The sequence below is a fragment of the Lissotriton helveticus genome, chromosome 1_2, assembly GCF_964261635.1.
Source record: "Lissotriton helveticus chromosome 1_2, aLisHel1.1, whole genome shotgun sequence".
NCBI classification, from domain to species: Eukaryota; Metazoa; Chordata; class Amphibia; order Caudata; family Salamandridae; genus Lissotriton; species Lissotriton helveticus.
The window spans coordinates 310,220,888-310,236,414 of record NC_136058.1 but is presented as its reverse complement, the minus strand read 5'-3'; the positions used below and the strand labels follow the sequence as shown (position 1 = coordinate 310,236,414).

Sequence of the window (15,527 nt, the reverse complement as noted above, 5' to 3'; positions counted from 1 at the left end):
AAGGTCTATTCCAATCGTAGATTTTATCTGGAAGGAGGGAATTAAAGTTATGTCTACTCCGATTCCATGCAAAAATCTCTCTGTGGATGTCGAAGGAAAAGTATGTTGAGATTTCGTTAAATGCTTCCCCATGATTAACGCAGGTAGCTTTTAAGAATGATAAAACATACTTGCCCAAGGAGGGTAATGTTCTATGTATACTCTCTGGGTTTCTGGCGTCTTAGAAGACTAACAACTACGTATAACACTGTAAGGAGAGAAAGACAAAAAAGGAAAGTCCACCAACTCTTTTAGTGAAAATAGCAAGATTGCCCAATATTTTATTATCTCCTAGTCAGTTACTGGCCGCTAAACCGTGGCACAGCGATAGAAACCTAACATCCCATTTTAAAGGAGACATTCTGACGCCTGCAAAATATTCTACGCTAAGGAATCTGCGAATAGATAGAGTCTCTACCAAATACGGCTTTACCAAAGATAAGTAACTTGTTCGTCTAGTCTACTGGAGGCATTGTCTTTCTCTTTTCTCTTGAAACTGAGTTTAAACAGCACATCCCCCATGTGTGGGAAGCCCAGTTTATGGGCACATTTCATGGGGATTTCCTGGTTTGAATCAGGTAGTATCTGTTAAAAAAGACCTGTGAGCAATGCTTCTAGTTCTGTGACCCCATTGCTTTCCACAAGGCCCACACTCTAAGATTGTTGCATTGTAACCTGTTTTTTAGATCATCACATTTTAATGTGCCCTGTTCCAGTTGTATTTTCATGGTGGATGTAAGAGAGTAGGGTCTGCAATCCTATGGTCAACCCAGATTTTTGCTTTTTGCTTCACTGGTTTACGACTTTCCCTGGCTGTAGGCCTGCTAATCAGACCCACAGCCTAGCTGTTCTCTCTCTAAATTGACACACATGTACTTTAGGTGCATTTACCAATTGGTCCTGGGTCACTCTTATAAGTCCTTGTACAGAGTACCATAGGTACCCAGGGCATAAGTGCACCCAAGGCCTACCAGGGGCTGCAGCATGTATTATGCCACCCCTGGCTGGCCATCTAAACAGACAAAACTGGCTGGTAACACAGCTGGGGCAAGGTGGTATAATCACCCTTTGCTGCCTCAGGTTGAGGACCAGCCCTCTCAGGAGGCTGACCCAAAGACCCCAGAGGTAACTGTCCTAGAAGAACTTGAACCTGAACAGGTTGAGTTTCTTGGGACAGGGGGACCTTCCAGGGCAGACTTGAGGCAGGCACAGTTAGACTGTTCCTCCCTTGAACCCCTCAGACAGCAAGCTGCTGCTGAGGCTGCAGGGAATTCTACAGGTACCCACAAAGTGTACTGGGATGAAGGACTCCTATACTCTGAGGCAAGAGACCCCAAGCCTGGTGATACCGGGAGGCTGGTCATCCCCTTGTCTCTTAGAGGTTTCCTTCTTACCTTAGCCCACGAGATTCCCCTTCCAGGACACTTAGGCCAGAACAAGACTTGGGACAGGCTTGTCCCTCACTTTCACTGGCCACACATGTCTGAGGACACAAAAGAGTTTTGTCGCTCATGTGTCACCTGTCAAGCCAGTGGCAAATCAGGTGGCACAACAAAGGCCCCCCTTATACCACTACCTGTGGTGGGGGTACCCTTTGAAAGAGTGGGGATAGACATTGTTGGACCAATGGACCCCCCAACAGCATCTGGGCACAGATGTATACTGGTGGTAGTGGATCATGCCACCAGGTATCCAGAAGCTATTCCCCTTAGGACCACTACTGCTCCTGTTGTGGCCAGGGCCCTACTTGGAGTTTTCTCCAGAGTGGAGTTTCCTAAGGAGGTGCAAACTTCATGTCAGGATACTTGACTGCAATGTGGAAGGAGTGTGGTGTAAATTACACATTTACCACACCCTATCACCCACAGTGCAATGGGCTTGTGGAGAGATTCAACAAGACCCTAAAAGGGATGATAAAAGGGTTACCTGAAAAGCTTAGGCGAAGATGGGACATCCATTTACCCTGCCTCCTGTTTGCTTACAGAGAGGTCCCACAGAAGGGGGTTGGCTACAGCCCTTTTGAGCGTCTGTTTGGGCATCCTGTAAGAGGACCCCTATGTCTTGTGAAGAAAGGATGGGAGTTACCTCTCAAAAAGCCTAAGCTTGACATAGTGGACTATGTACTTGGTCTCCGCTCCAGGATGGCAGAGTACATGGAGAAGACAACCAAAATACTTGAGGCCAGCCAAGAACTTCAAAAGGCTTGGCATGACCAAAAGGCTGTCCTAACTGTTTACCAGCCAGGACAGAAAATGTGGGTGTTGGAGCCAGTGGCCCCAGCAGCTCTCCAAGACAAATGGTCTGGACCCCACACCATCATTGAGCAAAAGGGAGAGGTCACCTACCTGGTGGACCTTGGAACTCCCAGGAGCCTCCACAGGGTGATTCATGTTAACAGGCTCAAGGCATATGTTGACAGGGCGGACATGGTCTTGCTCATGGCCAAAGATGAGGGATAGGAGGAAGAGAGTGACCCTCTCCCAGACCTGCTCACTCAGAACCCTGATGATGGGTCAGTAGATGGTGTGGTCTTTTCTGACAGCCTCTCTGAACATCAACAGAGGATTGCAAACAAGTTCTTCGATCTTTCAGACATATGTTCTCACTGACACCCAGTAAGACAAACTGGTGCACCCATGAGGTGGACACTGGTGACAGTCTGCCTGTGAAGAGTAAAATCTACAGGCAACCTGACCACGTCAGAGACTGCATAAAGAAAGAAGTACAGAAGATGTTGGAATTGGGAGTCATTGAACCCTCAGAAAGCCATTGGGCTAGTCCTGTAGTTCTAGTGCCAAAGCCTCACACCCAGGATGGTAAGAGAGAGATGAGGTTTTGCGTAGACTACAGGCGTCTCAATGCTGTTACTAAAACAGATGCCCATCCAATACCTAGGGCAGATGAACTCATAGATTAATTGGCTTCTGCCAAATTCTTGAGTACATTTGACCTGACAGCTGGTTATTGGCAAAGCAGGTTAGCTGAGGAGGCCAAGGCCAAAACACAATTTTCTGCCCCAGGAGGTAATTACCAATTTGTGGTAATGCCCTTTGGTTTGAAAAATGCACCTGCCACTTTTCAAAGGTTGGTGAACCAACTTCTCCCTGGGTTGGATGACTTTTGTGCAGCATATCTAGATGATATTGCTGTCTTCAGCTCCACCTAGGAGGATCACCTGATCCACCTGAGGAAAGTTTTGGAGGCCCTGCAGAAGGCAGGCCTCACTATCAAGGCTACCAAGTGCCACATAGGGCAGAGTCAGGTTGTGTACCTGGGCCACCTTGTGGGTGGAGGCCAGGTTCAACCATTGGAGAGCAAGATACAGGCCATAAAGGACTGGGCTCCTCCAACCACCCAGACACAGGTCAGAGCTTTCTTGGGCCTGTCTGGTTACTATAGGAAATGTGTCAGAAATTATGGGTCCATTGTGACACCCCTCAATGACCTGACAAGCAAGAAAATGCCAAAGAAAGTTCAGTGGACAGCTAGCTGTCAAAAGGCATTCGATGACCTGAAGCAGGCCATGTGTACTGCACCTATTCTCAAGAGTTCAGACTACTCCAAAACCTTCATTGTCCAAACAGATGCTTCTGAGTTGGGTGTGGGAGCTGTTCTATCTCAGCTGAATATTGATGGTCATGACCAGCCCGTTGCTTTTATAAGTAGAAGGCTGACCCCTAGAGAGAAACGTTGGTCAGCTATTGAGAGGGAGGCCTTTGCTGAGGTCTGGGCCCTGAAGAAGTTGAGGCCATACTTGTTTGGAACTCACTTCAAGATTCAGGCAGACCATAAACCCCTCTTGTGGCTAAATCAAATGAAGGGTGAAAACCCCAAACTTCTTAGGTGGTCCATTTCCCTACAGGTGCTGGACTTTACAGTGGAACACAGACCTGGTACTGACCATGGCAATGCAGATGGGCTCTCCAGGTATTTCCACATAGAACAGGAAGACTCACCTGGTCAAGGTTAGTTTAATGTCCCTAAGTTTGGGGGGGGGTTATGTAGGAGAGTAGGGTCTGCAATCCTATGGCCACCCCAGATTTTTGCTTTTTGCTTCACTGGTTTACCACTTTCCCTGGCTGTAGGCCTGCTAATCAGACCCACAGCCTAGCTGTTCTCTCTCTCAATTGACACACATGTACTTTAGGTGCATTTACCAATTGCTACTGGGTCACTCTTATAAGTCCTTGTACAGAGTACCATAGGTACCCAGGGCATAAGTGCACCCAAGGCCTACCAGGGGCTGCAGCATGTATTATGCCACCCCTGGCTGGCCATCTAAACAGACACAACTGGCTGGTAACACAGCTGGGGCAGGGTGGTGTAATCACCCTTTGCTGTAGATATAGTATACCTATATCTAACCCCAAAATACACATATACTCCTATAAGTCACTCCTATTTCAGGCCTTATCAATCCTGAAGGCAGAGTGCTTGGAATTATGTGAGATGGTGCACTAGCATGAGCTGAGCCTGTATGCAGCTTTCGGAACCATGTCCTTATAGCTGTTCTATGATAACGCTATACCATATACTCTTAAGTGCATTATAATCCTCGCGGTTAGGGCTAACTTTGGCATAGCATTATCAAAACATGTCGTGTAAGGTGTCATACGCTTTGGAATACTACCCCCTCGCCAGTTCTGGTGACGGGGGTAGCATTCCACCCTTCTAGAGGGATAAGACATGTATGTAATTAGAACTCCGGTTAAAGTTAACCAGAGCCTTAGCATCACAAAATGGATGCTGCCACCACAGACACGAGTCTGACCTCCTGCTGCTGGGAGTCCTTCCAGCAACGGAGGCCTGAACAAAGGGTTTCCTGCCTGGGGAGGTGCTAGCACCACCCCAGACAGGACTTTGTGTATCCAGATAGGCAGGGCTGAAAGGAATGAGACATGCCTGGGGCACACATGGTGTCCCTGTGCATACCCTGGTTCAAACCAGTTGCTGGGGCACTCCAGCCCCAGCTCTGGCGCGAAACCGGACAAAGGATAGGGGGTGTAACTACCCCCCTTCCTGGTCCCACCCATGGGAGGGACCTGGGGCCAGATGTAGGTAGAATTGATTTACCGATTCTTAATTACCGAATTTTACAGATTCGGTAATTAAGAATCGGTAAATCAGAGGGGTGGAGATGTAGGTATTCCAGATGTGCTGGAATACCGAATCGGAACAAATCGGTATTTACCGATTCGGTAAATACCGAATCGGTAATGCCCATTCATTCCTATGGGCTTTGAAGCCCATAGGAATGAATGGGCATTACCGATTCAGTATTTACCGAATCGGTAAATACCGATTTTCACAAGGGTGCAGGGGGTGTCACTTTGACACCCTCTGGCCCCCCAAAACAGGCTCGGGTGCCATGTGGCAGGCATACATGCCCTAAGGGCAGGTCTGCCTGTCATATGGCATAGGTGTGCATGCACACATGTGCATGCACACCGGAATCGGTATTTTACCATCAAATTGGATTTGATGGTAAAATACCGATTCGGTAAGGCTTGTGGGACTCAGATGAGTCCCACCTACATCTCAGATTTACCGAATCGGTAAAAATACCGATTCGGTATTTTACAGAATCGGTAAATTTACCGATTCAGTAAATTTACCGATTCTGTAAAATAATGCCCCTACATACCATTTCTGAAATACCGGTCGGTAACGGCCGAAAATACCGATTTTCGGCCGTTACCGACCGACCTACATCTGGCCCTAAGTCACTAGTACAGCCCCCTTTAGCAGAATAAAGGTAGGAGCTGGTCCCATTCCAGATTAGATTATCCTGAACAACTTTACAAGTAGAAACTCTGGACTTCGATGTTCTGCTCCACAGAAGACTGAAGAAATCTCCCTTGAGGTCAAGGAGTGACCACCCTGCAACTGCAGGTACCATCAAGCGTCCTAGCGGTTCACTTTGTCGTCCTTCCTGCCGGAACCAGACCCCAGAGCTCTCCGACCTCTACCCACATCTGCAGCACAGCTGAGACTTGTGGGTGCGACGAGACACGTGGGACCGGCCATCTTTGAAGAACTGCACTTCGCTTCCAGCACGACCCCTGAGGTACCCTCGAGTGAGTGCTTTGGGGATTGAGAAGCCCCAGCCCAGAGCAGCTCCTGCACCGAAGACCAGCCCTCCAGCCTCCACGAGATCTGTGTGGGGCCCTTCTGCCTGGTTGCTGCTCGACGCGTTGTCTGGTCACTTGCCGGCTGGCTTGTGGCCTCCTAGACGACGAACCTTGAAATCTACACCGCTGGTCTGGTTGCTCCAGACTGGCCCTTGCTTCCTTCCAAAAGAGAAGTGCCCCGGACCCTCCTGGTCCGCACCAGACGCCATCTTCGTCCACCGCGTGGGTTCCTTTTGCCAAGGCCTGTTGACTCCGATCCCGGAACAGACACCGCCGACAGCGAGAGCCTGCGTGGGACAGCTCGTGCCTCCATCCTGGTCGTCGAAGACACCTCCTGGTCCACGTGGCTGCAGAGACAAGCGTCACCTCTTCCCCTGATCGCGACGACAGCATCTGGTTCCTTCCTGGTTCCACACAGATCACTGGCTAGTGACTTTGAACACTGTCCCCTCTGCTTTCAGGTCTCCATCATCTTCGATCCACCCTTGGATCACTCTGGACACCTGCCTCCTGGTCGCCTGCAGCATCTTTCTCCAAGGCCCCATTGACTTCAACGCGGAAACCCGACACACTTTCACACCTATGCACCCGCAGCCCGTGGGTGAGGTAACAAGAGCATTTCGGTGCTCATAGGTAGATTGACTCTCCTAGTGTCCAGGTATCCTGTAGTTTCGGTCTCAACCAGTCGGAACTGTCCTTACTTACCTATTTCATAATTTGTTCATGCCCATTGACTTTGCATTGAAACCCGTGTGTGTGTTCTAACACTGCACACGCGTCCCGTGGGCCTCCTGCTCCTTACCTAAGGTTAGGGTAGTGTAGCCCCAGCGATTCTACAGCCTCTGGGCATCCTCATTTCTTCTATCATTCTACTTAACCCATTTACTTAGTATATGGTTTGTCCTGCCCCTAGGGCACCATTGTAATCTGTGCGACTTATTGTATTTTTCTGAAGAGTATTGTTATGTGCTTAGCCCTCTGATCTCATAAAGTGTTCAGAGGTGTTTGTTAGTAATAAATATATTGTTTATTTTCATAACAACCTGTGTGGTGTCCTTTCATCTGGTATTGAAGGGGGTTATATGTGGTAAATGTGGTAAAACAGCTGGCTTCACATGCCAAAAGAGTTTAGCCTAAGACTGCTCTGTCCATGCTACCATTAGGATAGCTGGTCTATAAGGTTGACTTACAACCAATTACCATAAGGGTTGTTTGGACTGATACAAGGTGATCACTAGAACTAGTGAGCATCATATATCAGGCCAGCTTCTCACAGTGGATAACGCCACCTGTAGCATGCTATTGCTCTCCTGCAGGTCTTCAGTTTTTGAATCTTGCTCCAATACCTGGTTCAGCATCTGGTCTGAGGGTAGCTAGCTTGCCACTGAAGCTTTTAAATATGCAATGCTCCTTTGCATATCTCCATTAAGTGCTTCCCTGAGCTTCCCTTCCCCCTGATCTTGTTTTTGAAAGTGTGCAGAGAAGTTAGCATATCCTCCTCAGTAAAAACCATGGTTTGGGTGGATGGTGCAGCGCCTGATGGAATTGTGGGTTCTGATAGTATATTTTTTTAACTGTTTATTGGCAGCATATGCAACAGGAAGTTCCAAAGGGCTTAGAGTTGTTTCAGTGTTGTAAGGACAGGGCATGTATTTTAGGCACCTTTTGCATGTAGCTCTATTGGCTAGACATTTCTCTACCTTGCCTTACAGTTGGGTTTATTACGCTAAAAGGTGACCTGTGGCCATTAACAGCTGTTCAAATGTGGCACTCCCATCTCAGAAATGTTAATTTTCGTAGAGTCAAAGATCCAAGAGTTTATGCTGAGGTATGATGCATTGTTCTTGGTGGTAGTTCATGGAAGTTGTGAAGGAGTGAGTCAGACACAGATGTGCCAGTAATCGGATATTGCTATAGTTGTCCTGATATCTCTGAGATCACCATTCCCTTCACTTCAGCCCGCTGTCTTTTAATTGTCTATGCATAGGCATGAGGGTTGCTTATCCTGTTAGGCCCTTGCACTGTCCTTAGAGCTATGCACTCACAGCTTTTCTTTCTGCAGCCCTGTGCCGCTCCACTGCTCCATTCTCTGCAGGGACAGCATCCCAGTAGGAAAGACAAAAAGAGGTGATCTCAGTAATGTGACATGACAGGCCCCCTGAAGACGAGGTAGAGGCCGCCAAGGTGGTGCACTTGCCCTCTTTTTCCCCCAAGCAGCAGCCACCATCTTGTCCTGCATGCGTCGATACTGTTGACTGTGAAAATAATCTCTTCCCTTTTTAGGTCGGGTCTGAGCCAGCGTGCAAGCGCTGCTCTGGCGATCTGCTGTAGTAGGGTATAGAAGAGGAGCCCCGCCCACGCTCCTCCCATATTTTTCATTGCCTTGTGTCTTTTTTCTTCATAAATGCTGGCTGATTCAGTAATTGGCTTTTTAGTTCCTCCTTAGTAAGACCTTGTCTTCTTTGTAACCTCCAATGGCTACTGGCCCCTTTACTTCGGTTACGACATGGTAAGTTGATTTTTGTCTGTAAGCACTATTTTTTTAATGAGTTTCTGGTCCTGCAGGCACGACAAGCAGTGAGCCATCCGTGCTTTCACTTTCAAAGCAGCCTGGGACAATGTTTGTTGTGATCGTGTTTGAAGTGGCTTGGCTACGTGTGTACCTTTATCTTGTATACACAACGGAGTGCAGCAAAGGCAGAAAGGCACGGAAACCCGCCCCTGGGCACGGTCATGGCAGGTAAACTGCCTAGGGAGCGGCAGCATTACTCATTAGTGGGTTGGTAAAGAATTAGTGTACACTTGTTTGATTGAAGTGAGCATTCCATATACACTGTAGAAGTTTTTAGCGCTCAGGTCCTAATTGACTCGAAGAGCAAGTGGGAATCTACATTTAGTATAGTGACAGCTATTCCAGTTGCCCTTCAGGCAGCCTCAGGTCGCTTTAATGCACCATGACAAGCTAGGAGGTGCCTAGGAATTAAGGTAATACGTGGATTAATGTGGGTACCTCTTCCCTGCTTATTGACTGTGGTTGAAGCCTGCCCGTTGGGTAACAGTAAAATACAATAGAAGGAGATGCAGAGCATAAACAAGAAAAGCAACGACAGAACTCATAAGGGGGTGGGGCAACCTGGAGAGCGAAGGCCTCCAAGGGTTGGAGCGTGCTAGGATGGGTAGGGCATTCTGTGTGGCTCGTATTAGAAAGAAAATAAACCAGCCAGAATATAGGTATTCTTATTGGATACTTGGGGCCTGGGTGCCAAGCACACGCTTGTCAGTACGTTGCTAAGACAGTATTTTATGCACCTCATCTCCCAGAAAAAAACGCCCCTAATTCAAGTCCTTTCCTGTCATGGCACAAGTCCTAAAAAAGAAGTGGGGGGGCGCCCAAGTTAGGTGGTGTCATAGGAAGTGACGTCATGACAGGAAGTGACGTCACGAAAGCAGTCCCCTGTTATTACAGGGAGTTCCGCTGCACTTGGCACCTGATATAACCTGGCGGCTAGCAACTTCGCATCGCAATATGGTGGCAGACATCAAGTCAAGTACACAAGGTAAATGGAACACTTGGTTGTTATTGCAGTACCCTGAAAGTAAAAGCGCTGCATACTTTTTGAATACTTCATGGCACTTTTGAACGGGGGGGACGGCGTCCACCCGGTAAAATAAGTGGGGGTACACCAACCACCCGCGTGGCACCCCGACTCGAGCCCTGTTTCCTGTAATGTTTCCATTATAGAAACAGGCAAGCGACACAGCAACTTTTACCGGTGGGCGGTAGTAAGGATTCAGTGGTGCCAGTCTTTCTCTTCCCCATAAAAACACTCGGCCCCTTGTTCCTGTAGTGTAATGTTCCACCTCCTTGAGGTCTCTGATGGTTTGAAGCTACATGAAGGAAAGCAGATGGGGTTACGGAAGTTCTATATGGGGACCCTATGTCATGGCTCTCTTGGGGAGTAGCTTACGTGTGGATGTGTAGAAAGGAGCGAATTCTTCCATCCACACACCTTATAGGACTCCCTACCAACCCAACCAATTCATTCATCGTGAGTGTTGCTTAGGGTGTACCAAGCCCTAAACCGGAGGGGTGCATGGAAAGGATGTACAGAATGTATGCCATACCGTTCTCAGGCCATTAGGTTGGAGCAGCAGATGGACTCTTGTGTTTGGAGACCTGAAAACGCCATTGGCGTATTTGATCGGAAGCCTAGCCACCAAAGGAAAAGGGCATGAGCGGTGTGGCATGACGCTCAGAGCTGCCTACTTTAAAAATACCAGGTTCGAGTCTCGGCTTTAGCTCAACATCCTGTGATTCTAGGCAAAACACTTAATCTCCATGTGCGTCTTCAAAATGAATGTCATTGTGTATTGCAACTCATGCTCACGTACAGAGTTCCATTCCAGTACCTTTAGGTCGAATTCACCCTATATACAATTGCAAATATAAATGTGCCCAAGGGTACACAGTGCGCTTTCAAGAAGATTTCTGGATTAGTGATACCAGGCTTTCATTATTTTGAGTGACCCCGTCCTCACCAATCAGTGTTCTTGTAATGCACGCTCCTATAAGAAGTAAACAGACCTTTCCGATCTCATCCTTGCCCAAGATCTGGACCTCCTTATACTTACAGAAACGTGGCTCAACGACTCCCCGGCCCTATCCTTGACCTATTAGTCCCTCCTAGTCACAACATTATCAGGCTTGACCGAGTTAAGAAACTGGGAGGTGGTATTGCCTGCATCTTCTGCAACTCTCTTACAGCAAATCTGTCCCCCTCAGCTAAGCTCTCCTCCTGTGAATACCTTTCCATAGATATCTCCAGCTCACTTGGGGGCATATTACCCACAAGTAGCGATAATTATCACTAAATAGGCTTAGCGACGATTTTTTTATCGCTTCCTATCGCTGGATATGTTAGCGGAGAAAACATGCTATTAGCAACGTTTTTCTCCATTGAGCTAAAATATCCAGCGATAGCGGTGAAATGCGTGAATATCGCTGAGAATACAGCGATATTCACGCATTAGCGACGAAATGCTCTTAGCCATGTTATCCACCTCCCATTGGATAACGTGGCTAAGAACTGGTCTGAGCAGGCGTTGGTTTTTGGCGATAGCGGGAATATTTCCATCGCTACGCCTGCCTTGCTAATAGGCGATAGCAACTGCTTTCAGTCGCTAACAGGTTGGGTAAGCCCACTTTGCATGTCATTAGCGATAAATATCGCTGACATGCAAAGCGGGCCCCAAACCGCTCGCTATCGCTTAAAAGCTGTCGCTAACATTAGTTAGAGACAGCTTGCTAATAGAGCAATAGAATTATCGCCGCTTAGCGGGCGAAAACGGCCACTAAACCGGCGATAATTGCCTATCGCCATCCTTGGTAATATGCCCCTAAGTTTTCCCTTATCTTGATTGCTTATTGATTTCCGCCCCATCTCTTTTAAGAGCAAAAGAACACACATCCTTGGTATGCCAGAAAAGTTCGAATATATCCTGAACATGACAAAATCGGAATGTTAACAAGAGTGCTATTTCAAATGGACACTTGAAGAGAATTCCCTCCAAGGAAGAGAATCCAAAATCTGCAAGGCGAGATTCGTTTTCTTCTATGGAAACACTTTGCCAAAGCAATTTTGATAGTTCAACGACACACAGCTGCTGCTTCAGCAGTTCTGAAATGAGTGAAGCCACATCTAAAAATGCAGGTTCAAAACCTGTTAAAATATTGGAATCCGTATAATCAGTCCATGGAGGATCACATTCCAATATAGCACCAGTTCGAACAAGAATGTCAAAGTGTGTCAATAGACCCAACAATCCCAAAAGTTATTACTACGGACGCCAGTGTAATTGGACATCGGAATCCTCAGAATTCAGTGGAATTGGTCCCAGCCATAAGTGAATCAGTCAGCTGTAGAAAACTATTTGCAGTTTTTCAAGCCCTGTAGAGTTTCTTCCAAAAATTCCAAAGAAAGCACTGATTGGCTAAACGTAAAATCAAGTCGCAAAAAGCTATGTATCAAGACAATGGTAACAAAATGTCCAAAGATGGCAGCCCTATTGGAATTTGGGCAGAGGAACATTTAGTTTATCTCACAGCAACTCATGCAGTGGGGTCTCATAAAGTAGTGGATCATCTGAGTATAACCTTGCCTACTTCCATATCCATCCATCTTCAGCTGAACATGTTTCAAACAATAATTTGCATCAGGAACAGTGGGGTGAGAAAAAAGTAGATAATCTGAGTGGAACATTCCCTTCATGTATATCTCAACATCTACATTCGAACATGTTTCAAATAATAACTAGCAGAATCAGAATGCCATAATTCGATGTTTTTGCTGCCTTTCTTTTGCATGGCGAACAGGTGTGAAAGAGCTTGGAAAGTGAATGCTGTATCTGTTTTGTAAAACCAAAGGGGATGATAGACGGAGTGTTGAACAATGCAAGCACTCACCCCCAGTCAACTTATCTGGGCTTAATCCATCATCCTTCTTTAGCTCACTCCGCCACCCCAGTTTAGACATGGCCATATGCAAATCAGTTTGACCCTGTGTCTCATGGGAACAGTTCAACCCGAACTGCCAAGCCATGTCTTCCCTGGACCTGAAACAAGCATCCTGGGACCGGTTTCTGGCTAATCAGCCATCATCAGCCAGGCTAGCAACATTCCGTCCATCATCTTGTGTGTTTTGCTGTTCGCCCTATGTGGGAAGGGAATGCCCAGACGTGGGTCCCTTGCTCACTATGCCACTGGGGTCAAGGTATCCTGGCTGATGACGGCTGATAGCCAGAAACCGGTCCTAGGATGCTTGATTCTGGTCCAGGGAAGACATGGCGTGGAAGTTCGGGCTGGACTGTTCCCATGAGTCACAGGGTCAAGACTGATTTGCATATGGCCATGTCTGAACTGGGGTGGAGTGGGGTGCAAAATAACGATGGATTAAACCCATATCTGTGACAGGGGGTGAAAGTTTTGCCAACGTGCAACATTCCATCTATCATCTTGTGTGTTTTGCTGTAACTGTTATGTGGCCTCGAGGCCTTCTGTATGCGTTTCCTCTTGTTCATGTTCTTCCCAGTGTAGTGAAGAATGTACAGAGAAAGTCTTACTGATTTCCCCATTTTGTTTACGAAGTCAAACTCTGGTTTACTCTGCTAAATGCTTTGGCTAACAGTGTCACAAACGTTTGTGAGAAATAGGCGCCTTATGTGAAGATCTGCCATATTTTAAAATTTTGCCAGACGATAATTGTACAAACTGGTCCTGAATTCATTCCAAAAGTAAATATAAAGTTTGATTTACAACAACAAATCAATCTTCTGTTTTCTCTTATAACTCTCCTCTGATGACGAATAGAAATAAAGTTTTGGATGTCAAAAGATCAGTTTTTATTTATCTGCAAAGGACTGAGGGAAAGATGCATGACCCTTCCATTTTGCGACTCGCAATTCACGACTTTCAAAATGGAATGTGCAACAGTGTCTCAGACACTGTTTGCGATTCCTAATGGGGTTGCAAATGGCCTGCCTCATCAATATTCATGAGGCAGGTCGCAGTTTGTGACCCATTGGGAATGGCCAGCACTCACAGTGATAGTGGGCTTCTGGGGTCAGCAGACCACCATATCTGCGACTGCTTTTTCAATAAAGCAGGTTTTTCTTTCTTAAATGCAGCACATTTTGCTTAAAGGAAAATAGGATGCATTTAAAAAAGAAAAATGAAACGTTTCTGTTTCATTTTTCAAGAGTAGGCAATGGTCAGTGGGACCACTGCCTGCTCTTAAAAAATATTTTAGCATCCACTCACAAAGGGGAAGGGGTCACCTTGGGACCTCTTGCCGTTTGCGAGTGGCTTTCCACCTCCGTGAAGTAGGTGATAAACTGCGAGAGTTTTGCAAAACAATGGCACCTACCATTCTGACTCGCTATTAGGAAGGGACACCCTTGGCACGCCCCTTCCTAGGAGCGACTCAAAAATACTATTTTGCGAGTCACCGACTGGTAAAATAGCGTTTGTACATATCACCACCCTTTTTTGCAGTTGCAAATGCACTGATTTCCTGTTTGCGACCACAAAAAACATCTTACATCTGGCCCTGAATCTTTTCAGTTGAGTAGTTCTTTATTAGTAAGTTATGCGGAAACTAACAAAGGAAGAAAACTGTCACCACTACTGTAGGTAAGTGGATAAAATGTGCCTTATCAAATATATGTGACAATGAGTTTCTGGAATTCCTTCTGGATTATTTTCCAAATCTTGAAATGGGATTAGTACATTTCAAAAAGTGTTTTAGCGTTCGCAAACCATCTTATTTACCGAATCAGAGGGTTTGCGAAAGCAAAAACACTTTTGTACATGAGGCCCCGGCGAAATTGTTTAGCGAAGTGTTAATGATACACAAGCAATTCACAACAATACACCCAGTTACTTGGTGCTAAAGCTTGAAAAGTCTGGAGGATGCAGACAACTACGAAGTGCAAGCACTTTCCTTCTGAAACCTCAATCCTTCCATAAGAAGAGAACAGGCTGTAGAGCTTTCTCAGGGATTGCACCAAAGATTTGGAACTATTTACCTCCACTAGTGCGTGCTTATTTTACTGCATTCAAAGAGGAAGTAAAAAGACTACTAATGAACAAATTCATCTCCTAAGTTTTTTAATTATAGGAGGTCACTGAGTCATCTTTAAGATCCTATCACCACTACCTATCTCAGATGTATTGGTATAGTCTACCGTATGTAAGACTTATATCACAGCCCTTTCTGCCCTATAATTGTATGCTGTCTAATGCTTAGTTGGCTGTGGGTCCTCCTGGTCATCTATACATTTTATATATCAATTTTGTATTGTTAGAAGTTATAGTATGTATGTTTGCTAGCACAATCTCCTAACGTTCATTAACTGTCTATTGTACAACGTTCTACAGAATCTCGGTCCTCTATGTTTGTTATGCCTATATTTTATATTTCTATTTTACAAATTGACAAATTTGAATGTGTGTATACCACCTCAACCATTTATGTTATTTTATTGTAAAGCGCTCTGATACCCTCGTGAGTCACATTCGCGCTATATACAACTTTATAAATAAATAAAATAAATATGGTTGCCTCTGTACATGCATAACGTGATCTGTATGGTTTCGGCACTTGAATTGTTTTGAATGGTTTTCTGTAGGTGAAAGTGGTGGATGAAGTACCAAATGAACCAAATGGTGCAAAGAATGCGACTAGAAGCCAGGCTGCTACTGGAAAGAAGGTACGTTCCAAAATAATATCGATATTGAAAAGAACATTTTAGCAGATTTCAGTGAAAAGTATGCAAGTACACATTTAGTGATCAAATATG

At 46.0% G+C, this 15,527-nt stretch overlaps 1 protein-coding gene across 1 annotated transcript in view; it reads left to right on the top strand.

Annotated features, from left to right (window-relative positions):
• The window catches only part of LOC144802321 (HORMA domain-containing protein 1-like), a 1,664,778-nt gene that overhangs the window by 1,468,100 nt on the left and 181,151 nt on the right, over positions 1–15,527 (top strand). Inside the window, exon 14 of the mRNA XM_078671804.1 lies at positions 15,357–15,437. Within this exon, the coding sequence (XP_078527930.1) occupies positions 15,357–15,437 (81 nt within the window). The remainder of the gene's footprint in view (positions 1–15,356; positions 15,438–15,527) is intronic.